Source organism: Lolium perenne, chromosome 2, assembly GCF_019359855.2.
Source record: "Lolium perenne isolate Kyuss_39 chromosome 2, Kyuss_2.0, whole genome shotgun sequence".
NCBI lineage: Eukaryota > Viridiplantae > Streptophyta > Magnoliopsida > Poales > Poaceae > Lolium > Lolium perenne.
In genome coordinates, this window is record NC_067245.2 from 317,547,038 (window position 1) to 317,569,429 (window position 22,392).

The 22,392-nt window shown below is 44.9% G+C and overlaps 2 protein-coding genes across 4 annotated transcripts in view; both read right to left on the minus strand.

Moving 5' to 3' along the window:
• Window positions 1-740: 740 nt before the first annotated feature.
• LOC127336715 (kinesin-like protein KIN-14I) lies at window positions 741-8,202 on the minus strand. Of its 2 annotated transcripts, XM_051363549.2 has the most exons (14): window positions 7,727-8,200; window positions 5,986-6,058; window positions 5,491-5,622; window positions 5,114-5,343; window positions 4,703-5,030; window positions 3,625-3,724; window positions 3,311-3,492; window positions 3,097-3,212; window positions 2,889-2,991; window positions 2,370-2,522; window positions 2,118-2,288; window positions 1,791-1,997; window positions 1,074-1,238; window positions 741-1,008 (listed from the first exon to the last, which is right to left on the minus strand). In XM_051363549.2, exons 1-14 carry the CDS (start codon window positions 7,843-7,845, stop codon window positions 760-762), a joined length of 2,328 nt encoding a protein of 775 aa, XP_051219509.1. In that variant the 5' UTR covers window positions 7,846-8,200; the 3' UTR covers window positions 741-759. The 2 variants fall into 2 exon arrangements, with proteins under 2 accessions (XP_051219509.1, XP_051219512.1); XM_051363552.2 differs by lacking the exon at window positions 1,074-1,238 and having other exon boundaries at window positions 7,727-8,202.
• Window positions 8,203-8,428: 226 nt separating this feature from the next.
• Window positions 8,429-22,392, minus strand: part of LOC127336710 (4-coumarate--CoA ligase-like 1) — a 287,662-nt gene continuing 273,698 nt past the window's right edge. Inside the window, exons 2-6 of one of the 2 annotated variants that reach the window (XM_071826809.1) lie at window positions 10,967-11,159; window positions 10,462-10,604; window positions 9,019-9,086; window positions 8,784-8,886; window positions 8,429-8,641 (exon numbers count right to left, since the gene is read on the minus strand). In XM_071826809.1, coding sequence (XP_071682910.1) covers window positions 8,510-8,641; window positions 8,784-8,886; window positions 9,019-9,086; window positions 10,462-10,604; window positions 10,967-11,159 — 639 coding nt within the window. In that variant the 3' untranslated portion in view covers window positions 8,429-8,509. Of the gene's footprint in view, window positions 8,642-8,781; window positions 8,887-9,018; window positions 9,087-10,461; window positions 10,605-10,966; window positions 11,160-22,392 lie in introns of those variants that run through there. The other variant, XM_071826810.1, reaches the window with a different exon arrangement.

Sequence of the window (22,392 nt, forward strand, 5' to 3'; positions counted from 1 at the left end):
TGGTCACTTTCCTTTTTTTCTTTCGATCTCATGCCTCTTTTGAAATGTTGAGAAAGTCGTTGGTTCATAGGACTCGCATGTCATCCTCTATGTACAATAAAAAAAATCTTGGATTTTTTTTCATCTTCTGATTTTTGGCTATTTCTATTTTATTTTGATCCCCTGCCATCTTGAAAACATTAAGCTGTTGGCTCTTGGGTCCGCATTTATTCTTCTATGTACAATAAATTTTTTATTTTTTGGAGTTACTTTTTACCCTTAATTTCTAACTACTTTTTTTTTGATCCCCTGTCGCCTTGGAAAGGTTGAGACCACTACTGCAAATGGGACCCAGATGTCACTCTATGTACAATAAAGCTTTTTCTTGGATTAGTTTTGGCTCATATTTGGTCAATTGCATTTTACTTTCAATATCATGCCACCTTTGAAAGCACGCTACTGGCTCATGAGTCCCACGTATCAGCCTTTATGAACAATAAACATTTCCTTTCTTGGAGGTATTTTGATCCCTAATTTCTAGATATTTGCTTTTTTTTTCTTTCGATTCAATGCCGCATTTAAAACGTTGAGAACGCCGCTGGCTTTGATCCCACATGTCAACCTCTATGAACAATAAACCTTTTCTTTGTTGAATTTATTTTTAGCCCATAATTTCCATCCTTAATTTATTTGATAATTCTTTTGATGCATCAAGCTCTTTTTAACATGATTTCAACTCCTCCTCAAGCTTAGTTAACATCTTTTCAAACACAAGATAAATTAATAAACCAAAGCATCTTTCGAAATATATGTTTGGCCACTGAAGTAAGAAGCAAGCCATCCTACAAAACTCAACTCTAAATGTACATGATTGTTTAAGAATACCTCAATGCTGTTGTTGACACTGCCTACGGTTGTCAGAGTATCTCTTTCAGAATGGTTTCCAATTACTTCTAATTTAGAGTTGTTTTCTTGGCCATGCCCACTTGTTAATCTGCTCTCCAGCCTACTTTTCCCCACCAACGCAACCTAATAAAACAGCAAGTTAGATGATTGAAGCAATTTAACTACGCAAATTGTATATCAACATATACCTGCAAAGACGAATCCTTTTCATCACATAGAGATTTTAGCTTATCCCGCTCACTTGATACTTCTTGAATGATATGACGTTCAGATTGTAAGGCATCTCTTAGCCCTTCCAATTCTTCTTGCATCTCTCTTTCTTGTTTTGTCTTTCTTTGTAACTCTTCCCGCAACTAAGAATAATAAAAGGGCAATCATGTACTTAGATGGCTAACCATGTACAAAGATAATAACACTCTCCAATACAACGCAAGACAATTGCTAGATTTTAAAAACATCACCAAACTATTACTGGAATTTTCAGTCGTTTAACTCTTTATGAAAAAAGTCATGGACTGAAAATTGAAAAGCACTTGGGAACACTACAAATTAGTGCCCTGACGTCCAAGTGGCTCAACTTTGTCTACATACAAACACATTTAAGTTATAGATACATCCATATCTAGATAAAGTTGAGTCATTTAGTTTGGGCGGAGGGAGTAGCTAATAATATCAAATATTCATTAGTTAAATGCACGGTATATAAACCTTTTGGCCTACTATTCGTTCATTATAACTTGCAATCCAATGGCAGAGAAATGATTTTGATTTTAATGTTACACTAAAACAGAATCTCTAGTATGCTAGAACATTATTTACAAGGTAATGGGTTATTTGTCACAAAGTTTTGAACTCTAAACACCATGAGGCACCTTGACTGTTTCTTCATGAACAAAATAACTCACCTGGTCTGCTTTCTTTTGAGACTCATCAATTTCTCTTGACAATTCTTGGACACGTTTGTCATACATTTCAACATTTCCTGGCTTGTCTGCTTGAGAAACATCATTTTGAGAAACCATGATAGTAGCAGAGCCAGAGCGCGCTTTTGAATATCTAGGGAGCATCACATCCTTTATATGTGTTTGAAGTGCTACACATATTTCTTCACCCTAAAATGCAAGCACTTGGTTAATTTGGCCCAGTAAAATGGTTATATCGACAGCTTTATGTGATATAACAAGATGGACTAAGCGATGATGTACTATCTCCTGTGAGGAGTAAAAAATAACCTGCTTAGTTTCAAACTGAAAGATATGAAGAACAGGAGCAACTCTCATCTTAAAGAAAACAGCAACTCTCATCTTAAAGAAAACAGCAGTATTGCTGCTCCCAAATTGCTTTATGTCTCTCAGCTCTGCAGAATGTAGGTATTCCTTAGGAACCGGACGAAAGAAGTGAACCTGCGTTAAAGCGGAATTACAAGATCAGCCTCAACTGGAAGAACAGATACACATGTTTTACCATATGATAAGGCATCCTACCCCGCGCTTGTTTATTCCCAAAATGATTCTTCCAGGTAAAAGTCCTATTGGATCATCAATTTTCCGAACGCTGAAGAAAACTGAATTGCCATATAGAAGAGTCCTTAAGATTCTGAGAAATTGGTTCCTTGCATCATCTTTTGACAAGTGTTCCTGGATGCAACAGCAAAGTACGTGGGTGATTGAGGTATCGCATATTCTTTCTAATGCAAATTTAGATCATAAAATTTACTACTCCCTCCAAGTATCAGCATGGATCGAAGGGAGTATTTTATCAGCACATGCATCAAAACTAAAGAAAATCATATCTAACTGGAATTTAAAACAATATCACTTTATTACATGTTAGTAAGGTGTGTGATGCATCTACACATACAGTCACTGTTATAATCAGTGCAGAACATGGAAGTCAATAAGAAAGATGTGTTAAAAATCAAGTAAAAAACAAAAAGTCATATGATGTGTGATACATCTAAGGTTGCTCCGAAATAGCATAAAGTTGCAGAGCTAGATGAATACCATTAACTGATAGCGTGAGATGATGTCAAGCTCCCAGTCTCGCTTTGCTCTAGTAATTGCAACTTGTCTAGGTAGAAACCTCTCTAGAAGAGATATCCATTCGCTAGTAAGAAGAAAAATGGCATCTCAGGAAAGAGATAGGATGAATTATTAAGAAAAGACTATATTGACAAACAAAATAAGAGATCAGGCAGAGCCTTTTACGTACACACAGGACTCAGGATTTTCAATGAATCCAATCTCGACCCATATTTGCAGAGCAGTGAGTTGTGCAGCATCATCCCTGCCTACTGGGTAGTTCCCCAAAATATAATCATGTTGTAACTGCAGAACGAGGGCATTAGTTAGCGCTATCTTGGAAGCATGATTATGTGCATGGCCTAAGGGTTGTAAGTACTTCAACTGGCTCTGCAAACCAGTACCTGGACATATGATAGCTGAACGAACATCGGATCAGTCACAGCCTCATCAGACTCGCGAAAGAGGCGTTTCTTAAATACAAGCTTGCAGTGCAAAATTTCTCCTTTGTTGCGATCCTTAGCTGACTTGAATTCAGATAGCAAGTCACCAATGTATTTGTTATCGTCTAATCCGATGTATTCCTCTGCATGCCAAAAAGTAATAAATGCATGTGCTATGTGAGAAACTTCCATTAATTTATATATTTCCTAAACCCACATGCACTAAGTCAGACTGAAGAGGGAAAAGCGTGCGAGTTGAAAATGAAAAGAAATACCGTTGCCAACTTCTGAAGATTTTGATCCATTAACAATCTTTCGACACTCAAAAAGACTGAAACTAGAATATACTGAGAGTTTGATAATGCCAGCAAGTTCCTGTAGTCATGGAATAGTTTGTTTACACGGAACTTACAACTTCAAGTATAAAAGAAAAGACAAGGAGCTCACAAATTTGCAGCCAAAGCCTAAATAAAAAGTACAACAAGGGAACATGCAAAGAATACTCTGACACTACTGGGATGTGACACATTGTTGAATATCCACTATTTGGTCAACCAGAAAGTACATCTAATGAATTGAAGTCAAATAATGTTCCACTCAAGGATAACAAAGTCTTCTTGTATTAGAGTTCATACTTCATAATATTCGGGAAATAAGTAAGTAGCAGTGTGTCTGCATGACACAGAGCACAAAGTACAACACTTTGTAAAGTTGAGTAACCGTGCTTTCAACCTTTGGAACTTCCCTGAGTGTTGATGATAAGTTGATAACAAAAATGGTCAAAAGCATTTTGTTAGAACTGGTCAAAATTCATAATGACACCTTAACTACAGCCTAATTCTATCCCCTAACGGTGGTTATGCTCAGTCACTTGGTCACGAGGTATCTGAAATTCTGAACAGAGAACAAGTCTTCAGACTGTGGATAGACACCTAGTAGCAATGAGCAACATGCCAAGTGAAACCAGCCAACAGGTTTGATTTGAAACTATTGCCGAGTTGTTCTGGCCAAACGTACGTTCAATCTATGAATGAACAACTTGTATTAAGTGCATCCTTCTGGATAGCACCTTTATGAATATATTTGAGAGGAAATAGTCATGACTTTACAAAACTGGAAATCAACTACAATGAACCACCATGTGCACAGCAAGAGGTAAGTATGTAAGTTATGACTATCCAGGCCCATTATGTGGTCAATATCATTCTCGTTATACCAAAGGTGACAATGTTCAACCAAAATTGCATATATGCCATGCAATGCTCTGGATCTGACTAGGTACATTCTTCTAAAGGGTCATTTGGTACCTATATCAGTTCCAAACCACTAATAGCTTAGGAGAAATGCGGATACCTCAACAGCATCAGCAACAGTTGTTGCCATGTCGTATTTAATCTCTTCAAATGTTTCATCCAAGAAAAATACAATTGTTGTAAGCTTCCGGCTGGTTAAAAGTGTTTCAATCTCTTCTCGTGCAGGAATTGTAACCCGTGGGCCTGCCTTAACCGAACGTTTTAACACATTCAGTGTGTTCAATGCTAGAACTCGAACATCAGAATCAGTTGTGGCTCCATGAGCAATATAGTGAACATACTCAGACAAGTATGCCCCAATATCTTTGCTTGGTGGCATGGAAGATGCGCATAAATACATTAGCTCCCAAGCTCTTATCAACCAGCTCCTGTAAGAATAACAAAACTATGATTCCTATACTAAGTCTGAAATCAACATGTGCTTGCTACACATTAGAAGCCCAATACTTACCGACCGGGATTGTTACGTGTTTGTTTTGAAAGCTGGGCAAAGAGCTCATCTCGAAGTTCAGAACGCTTCAAAGTATGCTTATAAAGCTTTGCAACTAGTTCAATTCTTTCTTCCAAACTTATTATTGAAGGTGAATCGATGCCCATGTACTTTAATATGACATGGAATAATTTAATTGAGTGGCTTACAAGGTCGTTAGTTACTTTCAGTAATGAAGTTGGAATAGGATCCTGCGAAAGAGAGAACAGAGAAGCATTAAATTGATATAAAAAAATATGTTAAAATGACATCATAAGCATTTTGAGTAAGAGAACTTGCTCAGAAATTAGATTGTAGCCAAATGATCTCATACAGGGAATGGGGTTCAACAACATTACCTTTTGGAAGCACAACATATCTTCCAAAGTGAACTTCTCACGAACTTGCGGACCCACAGATTTTTTAATAAAGAACCCACGCTTTCCGGATGATTGGATCTGTTTTTGCATTGCTTTAAGAAATCCCTCCACCTGTTATATTTCAGCACTAAATTTAGCATGGGATAATGTGGATATGGAACCATATTCGTGCTTACTAACTAATGCAGAATAATTATAAACTAATAAATCTGATCCTACTGAAATGTTGTGGTGCATCTATAAAATGATTATAGCAATGCTTGCATTGTGAAAGAAAATACAAGAACGCAGAGAGACCCAACCAAATATTAAAGCATAACTGTTACTTGTATTTGAATGGTAGAGTTAACATTTCGCAAACAAGCATCGGCACCTCTTAACTAGCAACTTTCTAGAGAAGAACGATGAGATTTCTATCGTCTGTTCAGAAGTGCCATGAGATATATGACATCACTGGGTAAAGGAGGCGCGTACCTGGAACCTATCGATCAGCGGGATTGCTCCAGCAAGCTCCGGAGGTATTGGCATGGACAAAGTTGACGGAGTACTGAAAAAAGGAAGCAGCCCAAAGAGTAAACATGGATCCACCACATATCATTATGCAAGGAAAGGAAATGTGACCCGCAAGACAATACACTGGATGGTAACACTGTCTCCAGTCTCCAATCAAAGAAATGGAATGGGGTGGTGTCACTGACATCTCTAGATTATTACACCATCTTGTATATGCTTAATTTTCTTTCTTCCGTTCGTGTTTTCTTTGTGGTGGGATGCATCGACCTACCTCGGGCCATTCTAAACACACAAAAGACCAATGAACTAGTACTCCATGGAAACACTTATGTGTGTCATGTTACCGTATATAAAGACTGTTATTTTTCACTAGAAAAAAAACTGTTGCAATCATGTATAACATAGAAATGCAACTAGAAAAGGAATAGTTGCAACCAATATGTAACTGGTAAAATTTTAGTTGCAACATAAACAAAAATGAAAAAAATATCAGTTGTAAACCACGTACAACTCAAAAAGCTCAGTTGCAACCCATGCATAACTGGAAAGATCTCAGGTGCAACCCACATGCAACTGAAAAAATCTAAGCTGCAACTCATGTGTAACTGGAAAAATCTCAGTTACAACCCACATACAACTAAAAAAGTGTCAGTTGCAACCCATGTGTAACTGAGAAAATCTCAGTTGCAACGCACGTGCAACTGAAAAAATCTCAGTTGCAACCCACATGCAACTAAAAATAAACTCAGTTGCAACCCACCTGCAACTAGAAAAATCTCAGTTGCAACCCACATGCAAGTAAAAAAAAACTCAGTTGCAACCCACATGTAACTGAAAAAAAATCTCAGTTGCAACCCACATGGAACTAGAAAATCCTCAGTTACAACACCATGCAACTAGAAATAATATTATAGATGTGCAACGACAAAATCTCAATTGTGACCCGCATGTAACCGGCAAAATCTCAGTTACGACCCACATAAAACTAAGGAAATATTAATTGCAATCCACACACAATAGAAAAATCCCAGTTACGATGCAACGTAAGGCCGAAGGATGTTTTCTCGGTTTCAACCCACTTATGGTTTTTTTCTGCAAAGGACAACAAGGGAGGACACAAAGATCAACAAACCCCAAAAATTTGCAAAAGGTTACATTTTTTTTGAGAATATGCAAAAGGATACATGTTACAAAGGCATCACAAGAAGCAAAGCAAGCAGCCCGCCACAAAGCAGCGGACACAATAGCCCAAGATAAAGCAATAGCGAGCAGGCAGCCCACGACCAAATTGTTTTTTTTTTTTTTTTTTTTTGCATGTGATGTGCATGCCAGTGGAAAGATGGTAGTCTACGTCACAAAACATGAACTAAATTGCACAAATATTAAAGAAGTAATCAAATGGTTAATCAGGTGACTGAGATTTATTAAATCTCAGACGCTTGAGAACTAGCAATTCCGATATAAAAAACCACTTTCTCCAGTTTAGAAAATAACCACTAAACTGGTACCTAAACCGTTTAACAAGCAGCGAGGTAGGCCAGGATTAAGGAGCCAACAGACGGAACCACTAAACAAATACGTAGATAAAATCTACTTCTGAACCCAACTTTTCAGGTACTTTCCAACAGGCGGGGGAAAATAGCGACGTGGCTATACGAGACGGCGGGCGGGCGGCCGGCGGAGGAGGCAGGCTGGCACTCACGGCGGCGCGAAGTTGTAGCTGGAGCCGAGCAGCGGCGTGGCAGCGGCGGACGGGGTGGTCCCGCCGTTGCTGCCGCCCCCGCCGAGCTGCGCGGCGGGGCCCGCGCCGCCATCCGCCATCTGGCCTCTCCGCTTGTCGGCCTCCAGAGCTTTGAGGGCCGGGACGTGCGCCGCCTGTCAGGCCGCAGCTCCCATCCACCGACCAAGCTCTAGCAGCGGCCGACGGCGAGCAGCCAGATCCAGAGGCACGGGGAATGGCGAGCAGAGGCGGGGAGGGAGAGATGGCGCGCGTGTAGGACGACGGTGCTGTGGCAGAGCGAGAAATGGAGCAGAGCAGATCCCCCGCAATGCGCGCGGCGGACGGCGATATAACTAAGCAGGAGCTCGCGGCGGCACGCGGTAGGGGCTCACGAGGGGAGGCAGTAGTAGTGGCGAGAAGGGCTTGGTTCGAGAACAAGCGAGCACGGGGATACTTACAATTCGACTGAGATAGCACATACTATGCATTCTTTGTATAGATAGATGTAGAATACATATAGCCATAACCCATTCATATTCATTCTTTGCATTCCTTGTATAGATAGTATACAATATATAGCACACAATGGCACATTTGCCGAACAATGTCACAAGCTAGCAAACTTCTGTACAATGTTGAGATTCACATTCGTGTTGCATCACACACGGTGTACAAAAGTCGAAAGTGCGGTTCCGGAACCTCCTAACGTTGCACAGCTGTGAAATTTTAAATTTAGCAGCAAGAATTGCTCAAGCAGCAGATTTGCTATAGTTTGGACGATCTGGCTAGTTCCGATCTGACTTGAGCGATGAGCTCTCTTCTCAAAATCTTGCCTGCAGCTGACTTTGGTACGCTCTCCACGAAGGTAACCCTCTTCAACCTTTTGTAGTATACGACCTGAGATGTGATGTAAGTTAAACAAAATTACAAGTGCATTACCATGGGCAGTACGCAGTTGAGGCATGTTTTATGCTAGTGATGGTGTTCCATTACAGATACTCCATGGCCAAAGTTTAGCAGAGTCCGTAGTCAGCCTCACCTGACTTTCAATAAATTTTTGGACATCAACTTCAATCAATGAACTGGAAGGTGATCGCACAACATAGGCGATAGGAACTTCGCCTGCTTCAGTATCAGGAAACCTTGAAACAAGCACAACTCCAAGTCAAGAGATAAGAAACAGAGACAAACGAGCCCAAACCGACAAGGATGCAAAATTTTGTACTCAAAAGCTGCTAGAGACAATTAAATAAATTTTAAGAAGCGCAACATACGGGATAACGACAGCATCTAGAATCTCTGGATGAGACAAAATTAATCCTTCAAGCTCATCAGGTGCAATCTACAAAATGATCAAGAAAACAATAGTGCAAAAGGATGAGTTCCCATCGCGAGAATTAGGTTGGGTACTAGCACAAAAAGGTTACTATTCAGACAACACAAAAGACCATCATGCTCACGTTAAGAAAAATAGGACCGTTGTTAAAAAGCTTTTTTTTGTGAAACTTTAAAGTCTTGAAGTCATGGACTATGTAACACCATATCAGTGATGTTTGGGCCGTTTGACTACATATTGAACAGAGAAAAGCAATATACGAAATATTGTTGTTTATATGGGGCATGTACAAATGGCTCCCGAGTTATAGGGAGATCTTTTGTTGAAATATTCGAATTAGGAATTTGAAAGTTTCAAAAAAATTGGAATTCTCAATGATGAAACCTACTAATTTTCTCAAAACCAATCCAAAATTCATTGGATTTTAGCCTAAGTAAAAATGTCAAATGTGTGGATCTAGGTCTGGTGAACAATGCACATTTTCAAAACTTGAAAATTTGTCAGATTGCCATTTTAGGTAGCTTAGAATACAACGGATTTTTAATTAAGATTTTGCACACGGGTAGAGTTCAACATTACCCGCACTTAGGGTTTTTGTTCTGAATTTTTTGGAACTCGTATTTAATTTTTTTAAACGTCCACCATGGAGCTCGTGCTTCATTCATGATTTCGGTGGGTATATGACCGTTTTTGGCTTAAAGATCATGCGTGCAATTTGTATTCCTCCAACTGTGCCTTATAATATGAAATTCAATGTTGGCCAACGACTACGATTGAGCCATTGTAAACAAAATCCTTTCTGCTCATTGTTTGTACTCCCGCTGTCCCATGAAGTTTGTCTCAGATTTGTCAAAATTTGGATGTATCTAGACACAAAATAGCATCTAGATATATTTAAATTTTGACAAATATCGGACAATCTTCATGGGACATAGAGAGTAGAAACAATGAGCATGAAGGCTTCAAATTTTGACAAATTCCAGACAACCTTCATGAAACGAATGAAGTATCTGTCTTCAGAAAATCCCCGCTCCCTTATCCTCCTCAGGCCAGCCAGTAAAACTGTGCTTAACCTTAAGCACTTCATGCAACTAATATCAATTTATATTTACTGCATTAACAGCGCTGCAGCAGGCACACATTAAATTTTAAATGGACCCTAACTATGTTGAAACTGATCAACAGACGTTCCCCAAACATTCAGTTGCCAAATCTTCATCAATTAGTACTAAATCTGTCTATTAAAAACAAACATTAGCTTGTCTAGGTGATGAAGGCCAAGGCACAACTGCAATGTATTCTTCTAGTTATGGTTGTTGTATTTTATCTCAAGATTCTATCTACCACTAGAGAAAAAAAAACGAGTATTTCTGTAGGGTACCTGGAAACCTTTGTACTTAATCAGCTCTTTAAGTCTATCAACAACATAAAGCTGGCCTTCTTCGTCAAAGTATCCAAGATCACCAGTATGCAACCACCCTTGCTTGATTGTGAAGTCAGTAGCTTGCACATTGTTGAAATACCCTAGAGAAAATTGACTCAATACTCGAATGATTGTAAAGAAGTGATGCCCCAATACTCCCTTTAGGACTAAATATATGGAAAATTTCTTGTCGGTGCAAAATAGTATAGAAATTTAAATAATAGTTTATTCATGATCACTAGAGTTTCATGTTAAATAAAATCACCAGGTACATTGTCAATAAACATGTGAAAGAAAAACATTTCATTTTTTACCTCGTTGTTTAACTAAAAAAGACCACCAATTACTAAAGTTTCATTGTAACATCATTTACACTAAGGTTGGTATTATGTCATTGTTGATCAAGCAAATGATGCATGACTGTTTGATCTCATAACACATGGTACAAGAACTAGATTTTCACCTTGCATTATATGTGGTCCTTGTACGCAAATTTCTCCTAGTTGATTCGGTGGCAGATGTTTTAGTGTCTCTACATCGACAACTTTTCCTTCAACACCAGTGGCAAGCACTCCAGTTGACCCAAATCGACGAGCCTTCCCATTTGTTGGGAATTCAAATGATATTATCCCACAAGTTTCAGTCATACCATAGCCCTGCCAGAGGATCACAACACACAATATAACATGTGAGCATGAGAATAAAGGCATAGTACTACATGATACAAGCATCTCCAAAGCTTACCAAAAAGGTGGAAATCTTAGCCAAAAACTGCTTTTTAATGGGTAATGTGGCAAAAGAAAACTGCTTCAACAACATAACGAAAAGTGGTTCCACACCCATATTTTTTTTTGGATAATAACCAAAAATTTGACTCCAAATACCCATATATGGGTAAGACCAGCCAATGACCCATATGTGTAGAAAAATTGGGTGGGAGAGCCAAACCGTCGCTCCTGGAATTTTTTCCTTGTCCCTCCCATGGTCGCCCGACCATGCCACCTCGCCATGAACGGCCTCACACACCTCCCACAAGCCTCCTCTGATCCCTTCCAACCCGCTCTTGCCATACAGGAGGGCACCTCCTCGAGCTACATCAGAACCAATGCCGCTGATGGTGCCCACAGCTTTGTTGCGCACCGCTAGCTCTCGCCGGCGGTGCGCTCATGGTGTTCGGCCAAATGGCCACAAGGCAAGAGAAATTTCAAACTTTTTTATACTAAATTTCATTAGAGTGTGAATATGTACTAAATTTTAGGCAAATACACAGTTCATTTCATGATCATGATATAGTTTTTATGCCAACATTGGTCTATATATGTTATAATTTAGTAGATTCATTTAAATTGCATAGGCGTATAAATTGATTGAAATTGCATCGGTTCATTGATTGAAGTTGCATAAGCATGTATAATTTACTAGATTGATTGGAATTTCTTGTCATAGAAATTTATGTATGTATTTTCTAATTTATGTGTCTTTGCATATAGTATACGGATAATGTGGTTGTCGTTGCCTATTCGACGGTACCTCGGAGGAGGGATCCTCACGAGGGGGAGAAGAAGTAGGGGCCATAGGGCGGAGAGTCCTCGGGACGGTGGTACGCGATTTACCCAGCTTCGGAACACCTGCACGGAGACAGGGCCTAATGCTGCTTGTCTGGAATTATCTGGGCGCTTTCGCGTTGTTACAATGAGTTGTGGTTGTGCCCCTTAGGGCTCCCAGGATCCGGCTTATAAAGGCGCACGAATCCAGGGTTTACATGGAGAGTCCTAGCCAGATTACAGGTTGCCTAACTACGGTACAATGTCTTGCCGGGTACGTCAAGGATCCGCCTTCCACTTACGTCGTACTGGATCCGGGTTCCTCGTGGGCCTCCATGGATCCGGCCTCCTCGGAAGATCGGCTAGGATCCGGCTCCCTGATCCTGGGCTGGACTTCATCCTTCACGATCAACAGCAACTGGGCCGCCCGATGGGCCGCACGCCACATCACCGTCTGTGGGCCACCCGGGCTTGCCGGATCTAGGCACTGTCGATGGTACACCCATGAACTATACCCACAACAGTAGGCCCCAGAGTTCTCCGAGATTCACCTCTGGTTTCCGCCTTGGTTGAGCTTTGTGTCTTCCAACATTCCTCTCGGTAACACGGGGAAACTTGAAGAACTCCAACTTCATTTTTTCTTCTTTCCAACTTTTAGTCGGAAAACTCCTTCATCCCGCGGGACTTCATCCATCGACAGTATTGTTACAACGTGTCTCCAGGTTACTTCCCTGCTGAGATAACGGTTGATAATTTTTAAACTTCTACCCGGAACCTCGAAAAGTTCAAACGGTTCCGCCAATCTTGGCGCCATTTTCGGGCGATCTGAGCGGTAACTTATCCTTAGCCATTTTTACCGCTTAGGGTTTACGACACATGTCAGCCATCCAACGGCGCGACGCTTGCGTTCCGACCACAGGATGCGGAGCACGAATCTCCTCCCACGGCCTATAAATATCTCACCGTTCACCCTAATCTCTCATTCACCTCCCTTTTCACTTCTCACCTCAGCGCCGCCTCCGAGCTCCTCCTCCGCCGTGCCGAAACCCACCGGAAGATCGCCGGAGTTCGAGCGCCACCGTGAGCTGTTCATCTAGTTCATCGAGTTCTTAAGTCCGGCGAGCCACCGCAGCAAAAACTTCACCGCCGGCGACTCCGACCACCGCGGACTCCATTCCGGTAAGTCCTTCGAGCTCCACCTTCTGGCCGTGCTTGGTAGGGATGACTAGGGTGTCAACATTGGATCCGGCTAAATATAGTCAACTCGCATTTTCTTTGTAGATGTCTTCTTCAGCTCCGACTCCCTCATCCGAGCCGATCATGGCGCAGCCAATCTCTTCCGCCCCTCCTCCCTTTGTTCCAGTTCATCTGGAGCCCTCAAAGGATTCCGGCAAGAACATCGAGGGATCAGCCAACCCGGAAGAAACCGCGGGAGCTGAACAAATGGAGAAGAAAACGGAGGAGGCAGCCGCCAAAAAATCCAAGGCTCGCGCGCGAGACAGCGAAGCCAAGGGGAAGTGGTGGCCCTGCACCACCACGGAAACTGAACTCCGCAACTTCGAGGCGGAGGGATTCTTGAGGCCCGGATCCTGGCGTACGGTTCCGGGTTCTCTGACTCCTGCTCCTGAAGCCGGAGAGATGGTGGTGACCAAGGCGCTCATCGAGCGGGGCTTCTCCTTTCCGCCCAGCGATTTCTTCACGGAAATCCTGAAGGCGTACGGGCTGCAGCCCCACAACATATCACCAAACAGCATACTGGCCATAAGCAACCATGTGACGCTGTGTGAAGGCCACCTCCGGATAAACCTGGATCTGAAGTTGTTCCAATATTATTTCTCCGTCAAGAAGGAGATGATCGCTCAAACCTCCTCGCTAGCTACCTGCGGGAGTATCACGTTCAAGCTCCGCCCTGGACGCGTCTACCCGCCAACTGACCGCCATGAGTCTGTCCGTTACTGGTCCAGAGGCTTCTTCTACTTGAAGGACATTTCTGATCCGACAAGTTCTAGAGTGCTGCCGGATTTCAAGGACGGCCCCCCCCAGCGAGACACCTGCCTGGTCCCAATGCCCTCACTTCTCCGAGTCGCCTCAGCTAACAAGGGCGGTTCGGTGGATCTGTAAATTGACAGAAGAAGGCCTGACAGGCAAGGACCTGACTATGTCGTGGTTCACGAAGCGGATCCAGCCACTCCAACATCGGGATCGCCTGATGTACCACTACACGGGGCGTGACGACCTCATGCGCGTGTCCAAGGACAACCTTTCCGCCGACGCGTTGGACAAGCGGATCCGGGTGCTGATTAAAGTTCCGCGTGATCTTCATATCCATGCGTGTAAAACTGATATCTACACGAACGGATCCGGAACCGCGGTAAGTCTTTTTGCTTACCAGCAGATTCTTTATTTGCTTGTGCTATTTTGTCTAAGGACTTTTGCCTTTGCTTGCTTAGCTTGAAGCCCTCGAGGAGAAGGACCTCGGAACCCTAACCAGAGTTCCTCATAGCGGAACCACTGATCCTGAGGCCGCATCCGACGCGGAAGCTCCCGAGGCTTCGACTCCTGCCAAGCGGAAGAGAGCCGCGCCCTCCGGCCCAGCTCCAAAGCGTGCCCGCGAAGCGCCAACCGCTGCGGCTACCCGGAAGCTTGAGAGGGAGAAACAACGCCTCAAACTTATTGACACCAGCAAACAATCTCAGCCAAACATCGCACGGTTTTTTGCCCCCTCTGCGTAAGTGCTTGCATTCCGACAACGAACTTAAATCTGCATGCATTCCGGCTTAATAATATACTTTCTCACGTTGCGCAAACAAAGTTCCAGAAGCAAGCCCCCCAAGAACCCAAAGAAGAAAGCCAAACCGTCCCCTGCCTCGATGCCAGTTACCCCAGAGGTGGAGGTTCCGCCCAAAGCCACCGCAACTGCTGCTCTGGAGAAAGATGCCATCAACGTTGATGACCTCCCTGAAGAGCCTGTGGTGGGATCCGACAAGGGCGCCTCCTCGTCCCATCCTCCGCCAGAAGAACCAGACGTTACTTCGACTGAAGCTCCGGCTAAGGATGTCGAAAGGAAGTTAAAACTGAGCGGTGCAACTGGTACTCCCCAGACGCACCCGCAATTTTTTCCAGTTCTCACCAAGGTTCCCCTGTCGCAGCGCCACGCGGAACTCACGAAGATGATGGAAGAAGTATGGGGGAATCCTGAGACGGAGCAGAAGGACCTTGCTGCCTTCGAAGATGGAGTCCGGGTCTTCTTTGCAAAGCACAAGCACTTGCGCCAGGTAACACCAGCCCCCAAGCATTGGTTTAGGCTTTTCCGAATAACAAGCGTGAACTGATGCTTTACTTGTATGAACTTCAATTTATCTTCATGTCCAACGCCCGAATGTAATATTTCCGGCTAACCTTTTTTGTTTGCTTCACAGAACACTCGCAAGCTACATGATGATCTGCGCGTGCATGTGCTAGAGCAGAAGGCGGAGATTGAGGCGCTGCATAAGAGGGACGCGGAGAGCCAAAAGGCAATTTCCATCTTGGAAACTCGCCTGAAGAACCTCGAGGGTAAAGATTCCGACTGACCTCAGGCTTCTCAACGCATTCTCTCTTTGAAAAAATATTATTGTTTGAGTAATTTGCTTGTGCTTTCCGCCTTACAGAAGAACGTGCCAAACGCCCATCCATCGACGAGCTCTCCGCGGAGCTCGAAGTTTTAAAAACTGAGCATTCCTCCCTCCATAAATTCCTCAAGGAGTCTTCCGAGAAAGAGACCAAGGAGAGAAGAGAGCGCGAAGAAAAGCACGCCAAGGAGCTGTCGGAACTTGCCGAGAAGCTGAAGACGAGCAACCAGAGGGTCAAAATTCTGGTGTCGAAGTCGAAAGCTTATGAGACAGAGGCGGAAAATATTGACAAGATGATCTTCCGTAAGGACTTTATATTCTTCCGCCTTCGTTACTGCATTCATCCCGGCTGATACCTGGAAATTGACCATTCGATTCTTCCGACAGCATGTCTTGGATTCGAATGGCCGCCGAAATCTCCGCTCTCTAGGACTGAAGCGTATGAAGAAGCGTGCAATTCCATTGATGACCTCTTTGAGGCTTGTCGGGGCATTGCCGAATCTTTGTCACTGAAGAGAGCCCGCACCACCCTAATCGACAGGATGACGAAGCTTATGCGGGTGGTGCCGGAACTGATCAGGGACTGGCAAGAATCTTCCGCGCGCGGAGCCGCCTCCATTGCCTTAGCAATGTGCAAAGCACACTTCCCTACCATGAGCTTCGCTTCCATCACGCGCGGAGTTCCCAAGGGCACCAACATTAAGGCAGCTCTCGCGGAAACCAAGGGGTACGACACACTGTTTGCCAGGCGAGTTGATCACTCGTTCTGGTACAAGAAGAACGCTCCCCCTCCTGGTTTCTCCGACAACGAAGAAGACGAAGATGAGGAAGACGCAGAGGAAGGATCCGGGTCCAGCACCCATCGCTCCGACGAAGATTCCGGCCAGGGCTCCGGCAAGGACGATTCGTACCAAGCCTCGGAGGAAGATGGTCAATCCTCCGAGTGATTCCTGAAAAACAATTGAATGCATCATTTTGGCCCCATCGAGGGTTTGTAATATAACTTAAATATTCTTAAGTAGCTAGGAACGAAACAAATGCATGTGGGCGGAAAACTTATCCTGCGATCCGTTTAATATATGTGTGCATGTTTCGTTTATTGGAAAAGCAAGTGCTAGTTTCTAAGTTTTCCGGCTTGTTCACTTGACCTTCCACGAGCCGGAAAACCTTTAGCCGAAAACGCTCTCCTGCGGCGACGAAGCCTAATGGCGATCCGTCAACAACCGCGGAAACGAGCCCCCAGCCGAGGTGCTGGAAATCGCTACCAGGAATCCGTGAATTCGCAACAAAAAAAACTTGTCCACCAGAAAACTTAAGCTCACGTCCTCAAGGACGATTTTGAAAAAATCACAACTTTCATACACGCTTAGGCGGAAATCTCCAGCTCTGCGGTTTTATTAGGAAAACTTTACATGATCTAAAAATGAACAACTAAAGGAGGTAAAAGACTCAAAGAGTGAACCATATGCTTTATTTCATTGATCATGTATAACTGTTACAAAGTATGTAAAAACTGCTAAGTGTGGAAAGGACGTAGCTGTGCTATATTCCAGGGGCGATCTGTTTCATCGTAAATGTCACCCGGATCCTCCCGTTTACGTTTCCGGTGCCAATTGGCAGGTCTATCTTTCAACTCACGGAAATCAACGAGGTAATAAGATCCGTTATGCAGCACTTTGCTGATGACGAAGGGTCCTTCCCATGGAGATTGCAACTTATGCTCTTTCACCTGTCGAAGACAGAGGACCAGGTCTCCAGTTGTAAACGAGCGATTCCGAACTCGACGGCTATGATAGCGTCGGAGTTTCTGCTGGTAAATGGTGGAACGCTGGTCAGCTAAGTTCCGAGCTTCTTCAATCAGGTCCACAGAAAGCTGTCTGGCCTCGTCAGCTGTATCTTCATTGTAGGCGGAAATTCGCGGGGAGTCGTGGATGATGTCGGAAGGAAGTACAGCTTCGGATCCGTATACTAGGAAGAAAGGGGTGAACCCGGTTGATCTGTTAGGGGTAGTTCGCAAACTCCACAGAACAGAATCCAACTCCTCGGCCCAAGCTCCGGCTGCGCGTCGCAGCGGCTCTCGACCTGCCCGTTAGACTGCGGATGTGCCACAGATGCCAGGTCTAGCCGGATCCCAAGGTCATAACAATAATCCTTGAGTTCTCCTTGTGCGAAATTCATACCATTGTCTGTGATTATGCTGTGTGGGATGCCATATCTCACTACGAGGCTGCAGATGAATTTTAGTGCTGTAACACCATCAGCTTTTCTCACTGGCTTTGCCTCGATCCACTTACTGAACTTATCAATAGCGACCAAGAGGTACTCAAAACCGCCAGGAGATGATTTTTTCAGCTTTCCAACCATATCAAGCCCCCAGACCGCGAACGGCCAAGTGATAGGGATGGTCTTGAGCTCCTGAGCCGGAGCATTTGGCTGGGTAGCGTAATATTGACAACCTCGGCAAGTTTTTACTAATTTCTCAGCATCTTCTTTGGCTGTGAGCCAGTAAAATCCTTGCCGAAAAGCTTTTGCAACGAGGGACCTAGGAGCGGCGTGGTGCCCGCAATCACCAGCATGAATCTCTCTGAGGATTTCAATGCCATCTTGATGTGAGACGCATTTCAAGAATACCCCAATTGCACATCGTTTGTAGAGCTGTCCATCAACTATTGTGTAGGATCGTGCTCGTCTGGTGATCTGTCGCGCGAGGACCTCATCCTCCGGCAACTTCTGATCAATGAGGTAATCCAGGAAAGGCTGTGTCCAAGCCGGAATGACAACCATCACCTCCTTAGCCGGAGACACTGCCACCTCTAGTTTTTCTGGGTCAGCGCCCTTCACCGAAGGTATCCGTAAGTGCTCGAGGAAAATTCCGGGAGGGATGGGTTTCCTGCCGGATCCAAGCTTGGATATCATATCTGCTACTGTGTTATCATCTCTCCTGACATACTTGACTTCGTATCCGAGGAAACACTTAGCGATCTCATCAACTTCGTCTTTGTAAGCCGCCATGACGGAGTTTCTGGCGTTCCAGGTTCCGGCTACTTGTTGTGCCACCAGGTCAGAATCTCCGCAACATATGATGTGCTTGATCCCAATTTCCTTAGCGATGCGCAGACCGTGTAGTAGAGCCTCGTATTCCGCCATATTGTTTGTAGCTTCGAAGTGAATCTGCAGAATGTACTGCAACTCTTCTCCGGTAGGGGACTTCAGTGTGACTCCGGCTCCTGAGCCTTGATGCTGCTTGGATCCGTCAAAGTGCATGACCCAAGTTTCTGGTTCCGGCTCAAGTTCGGCATCCGGAGCTTCTGTCCAATCAGCGACGAAATCCGCCAAAATCTGAGATTTGATCGCAGTCCTAGCTTTGTAATTTATGTCGAAGGCTGATAGTTCTATGCCCCATTTTGCTGTCCGTCCTGTTGCGTCAGCGTTGTTGAGAATGGTTGACAATGGAGCTTTGCTCACAACTGTCATTGGATGCTCCTGGAAGTAGTGCCTCAGCTTCCGGCTACCTAAGAACACTCCATAGGCTAGCTTCTGAAAGTGAGGATATGTCTGTTTGGATTCCGTCAGCACCTCACTAATGTAGTAGACTGGCCTCTGGACTCCGTATTCATGACCTTCTTCCGTTCGCTCCACCACGATGACGAGGCTGATGACCTTATTGGTGGCTGCCAGGTAGAGGAGCATAGGCTCTGATTCAGCCGGAGCTGCCAAAATAGGTGGGGAAATGAGTAAATCCTTCAATCCCTGAAGTGCCGCATTTGCGGCGTCGTCCCAGACAAATTTGTCCATTTTCTTCAGCAGTTTGTAGGGAGGTAGTGCCTTCTCGCCAAGACGGCTAACAAACCTACTGATTGCTACAACACAACCAGTTAGTCGTTGCACATCTTTGAGACAAGTTGGCCGTTTGATGCACAAGATTGCCATGATTTTTTCCGGGTTTACTTCGATGCCTCTATGAGAGACTATGAAGCCAAGGAGTTTTCCGGCTGGCACGCCAAAGACGCACTTAAGCGGATTCAACATCATCTTGTACCGTCAGAGATTTTCAAAGATTTCTGTGAGGTCGCTGATCAGGTCGGATCCTTTCCGGGTCATGACCGCGATGTCGTCGACGTAAGCGTGCACGTTCCGGCCAATTTGGTCCTTTAGGCACCGCTGCATCGTACGTTGGTAGGTGGCACCTGCGTTTTTCAAACCAAAGGGCATGGTGACGTAGCAGTAAGTACCAAAGGGTGTGATGCATGAGGTCGCCTTTTGGTTGGACTTCTTCATCCGGATCTGATGATACCAGGAATATGCGTCAAGAAAACACAGAAGTTACACCCTAGCCGTCGAATCAATGACTTGGTCAATGTGCGGCAAGGGGAACGGATCCTTCGGACAATGCTTATTCAAGCCGGAGTAATCGATGCACATTCTTAGTATTTCAGAATTCTTTTTGGGTACAAGGACGGGATTTGCGACCCAATCAGTATGGATAACTTCTATTACAAAACCTGCCTCTAGTAGCTTTGCTAGTTCCATCCCTATGGCGCGGCGCTTCTTGTCACCAAAGCGTCGCATAGCTTGCTTCACCGGTTTGGCCCCCGGATTTATGTTGAGGTAGTGCTCGGCGAGTTCCCTTGGTATTCCGGACATGTCAGAAGGTTGCCATGCGAAGATATCCATGTTAACTCGGAGAAACTCGACGAGCGCGCTTTCCTATTTGGGGTCCATGTTGGCTCTGACTGACACCTGTTTGGAGCTATCTCCGACCTTGAGGTCGACCTTCTTGGTGTCTATCGCGGCCCTGAACGAGTTTTTCTGCTCGGAGATCTGTTTCTTCGTGGTCTGCATCTCAGTCGGATCCACCGCGGCTCTGTAGCCTTGCAACTCCTCGTCGGATAACACAGATTCTGCGAAGGCTGCTTCACCAACTTCGCACTCTCGAGCTTTTTTGTAGTCTCAGGATATGGTGATCATACCTTTAGGACCCGGAATCTTGAGCTTATTGTAGATGTAGCACGCCCTTGCGTGAAACTTGTGATAGGTGGGCCTGCCGAAAATGACGTGGTAGGAGCTTTCGAAGGGCACAACTTCAAACGTGATCATTTCTTCGCGGAAATTATTAACATCGCCGAAGGCCACGGGAAGTCTGATACTGCCCAGGGAATTGGCTTTTTTACCCGGAACCACACCGTGAAACTCAGTGTTGCTGTGCTTGAGTTGTTCCTTGGTAAGCTGCATCTTCTCCAGAGTCTCCAGGTACATGATATTCAAGCTGGCTCCGCCATCCATAAGGCACTTGGAGAAGTAATACCCATCAATGCGGGGACTCACAACCAAGGCGTAACACTCTTTTGGGATAATGGTTGGATGATCCGCCCTGTCAAACGTGCAAGGATTTTCCGACCACCTGACATACAGCGGCACAGCCGGAACTGTGGCATTCAGGATCCGGAGAGCTGATTTGCTTGAACGGACTGTGGGCATTTCGAGGAAAGTGTGGTATGCGCCATCACTCTTTTTGACGAAGGGGTTGGGTTTGTTTGCTGCGGAAGCCTCTTTAGGATCCGGCGAAGCATCATCCTCATCCATCGCTTCGGAACTATCCTCATCCTTTTCCTTGTTCTTGCCCTTGCCTCCTTTGCCGCGTGGGCGGTGCTTCCGGGCTCGCTTGTATCCTGCTTCCGGGTCGCCTTTTAGATCATTGACCCACTTGCAGTTCCGGTTAGTATGGGAGGACTTGCCAGTAGCCGGATCCATATGGGCCAGGCACGGCATGTCCCAGTATTCTTCATACATTTGGGGAGCACGGAATCCAGCAGCTGTGACCTCGTCAGTGCGCTGTTGACCCCTGCCGGCTCCGCCTCCATGTCCGCGGCCTCTTCTGCCTCCTTGACCTCCGCGTTGGAACGCCATGGCGACCATGTCGGATCCACCGCTCTTCTGGTCGTCGGGGGGATTTTTCCGCTTGTTGCTGTTGCTGCCGCCATTATCACGATTTTTCTTCTGTTGGTGGAGGGGTATGGCTGTAGCGGCTAGTTCTCCTCCTGCGTCGTCATCGGCGGCGGAGTGAGTACTTGCAATGCCAATCATGTCATCCAACGTTAACTTGTTTTCATTGTTCAGGCAAGTAAGCTTGTGCCGGAGTAGTCCTCCCCTTTGGAGTCCACCGATGAAGGCGTGCATGGCTGTGCTATTATCCACATTCTCACACTCGTTCCTGGTTGCTAACCATCGTGTGAGGAAACTCCGTGATGTTTCACCTTTCTTCTGGATACAGGCTTGCAAATCGCTTGCTGTGGCAGGTCTTTTGTAGGTGCCTCTGAAGTGCTTCTCGAAGGCTATCTTCAAGTCAAACCAACAAAAGATGGTGTTTTTCGGGAGGTTGCTGAGCCAAGTACGAGCTGGGCCAATAAGGTACAACTGGAGCATGTGGCAAGCGATTCTCTGGTTCCCTCCGGCGAAGCTTACTGCATTGAAGTAGTCTTCGATCCAGGTGTCGGGCCTTTCGCTGCCATCATAGTGCTTCAGATTTCCGGGTAACTTAAGGTTCAAGCCTTTCGGATATGGCTCCTCTCGGATCATCCTGCCAAAGCACTTTGGGCCAATGTACTCAGATCTGTACTCGTTGAGATGTTCCCTTGCGTCGCGTCGGCCGGAGCGGGGGGACTTCGAGCGAGAGCGAGATCTCCGGCCTCCGGCCTCCGCCTCCGCCTCCGCCTCCTCCACTGGGTGGTGGGGAG

Bases quoted from the DNA above. Each gene is read 5' to 3' on its own strand.
- LOC127336715 (XM_051363549.2), bottom strand. From the start codon at position 7,845: ATGGCGGATGGCGGCGCGGGCCCCGCCGCGCAGCTCGGCGGGGGCGGC. The intron at 3,493-3,624 runs GTATTTCTTTTC...TTTGGCATGCAG, and splicing joins ATCTTCAGAAGTTGGCAACG to AGGAATACATCGGATTAGAC. The intron at 2,289-2,369 runs GTAGGATGCCTT...GCTTTAACGCAG, and splicing joins TGGGAATAAACAAGCGCGGG to GTTCACTTCTTTCGTCCGGT.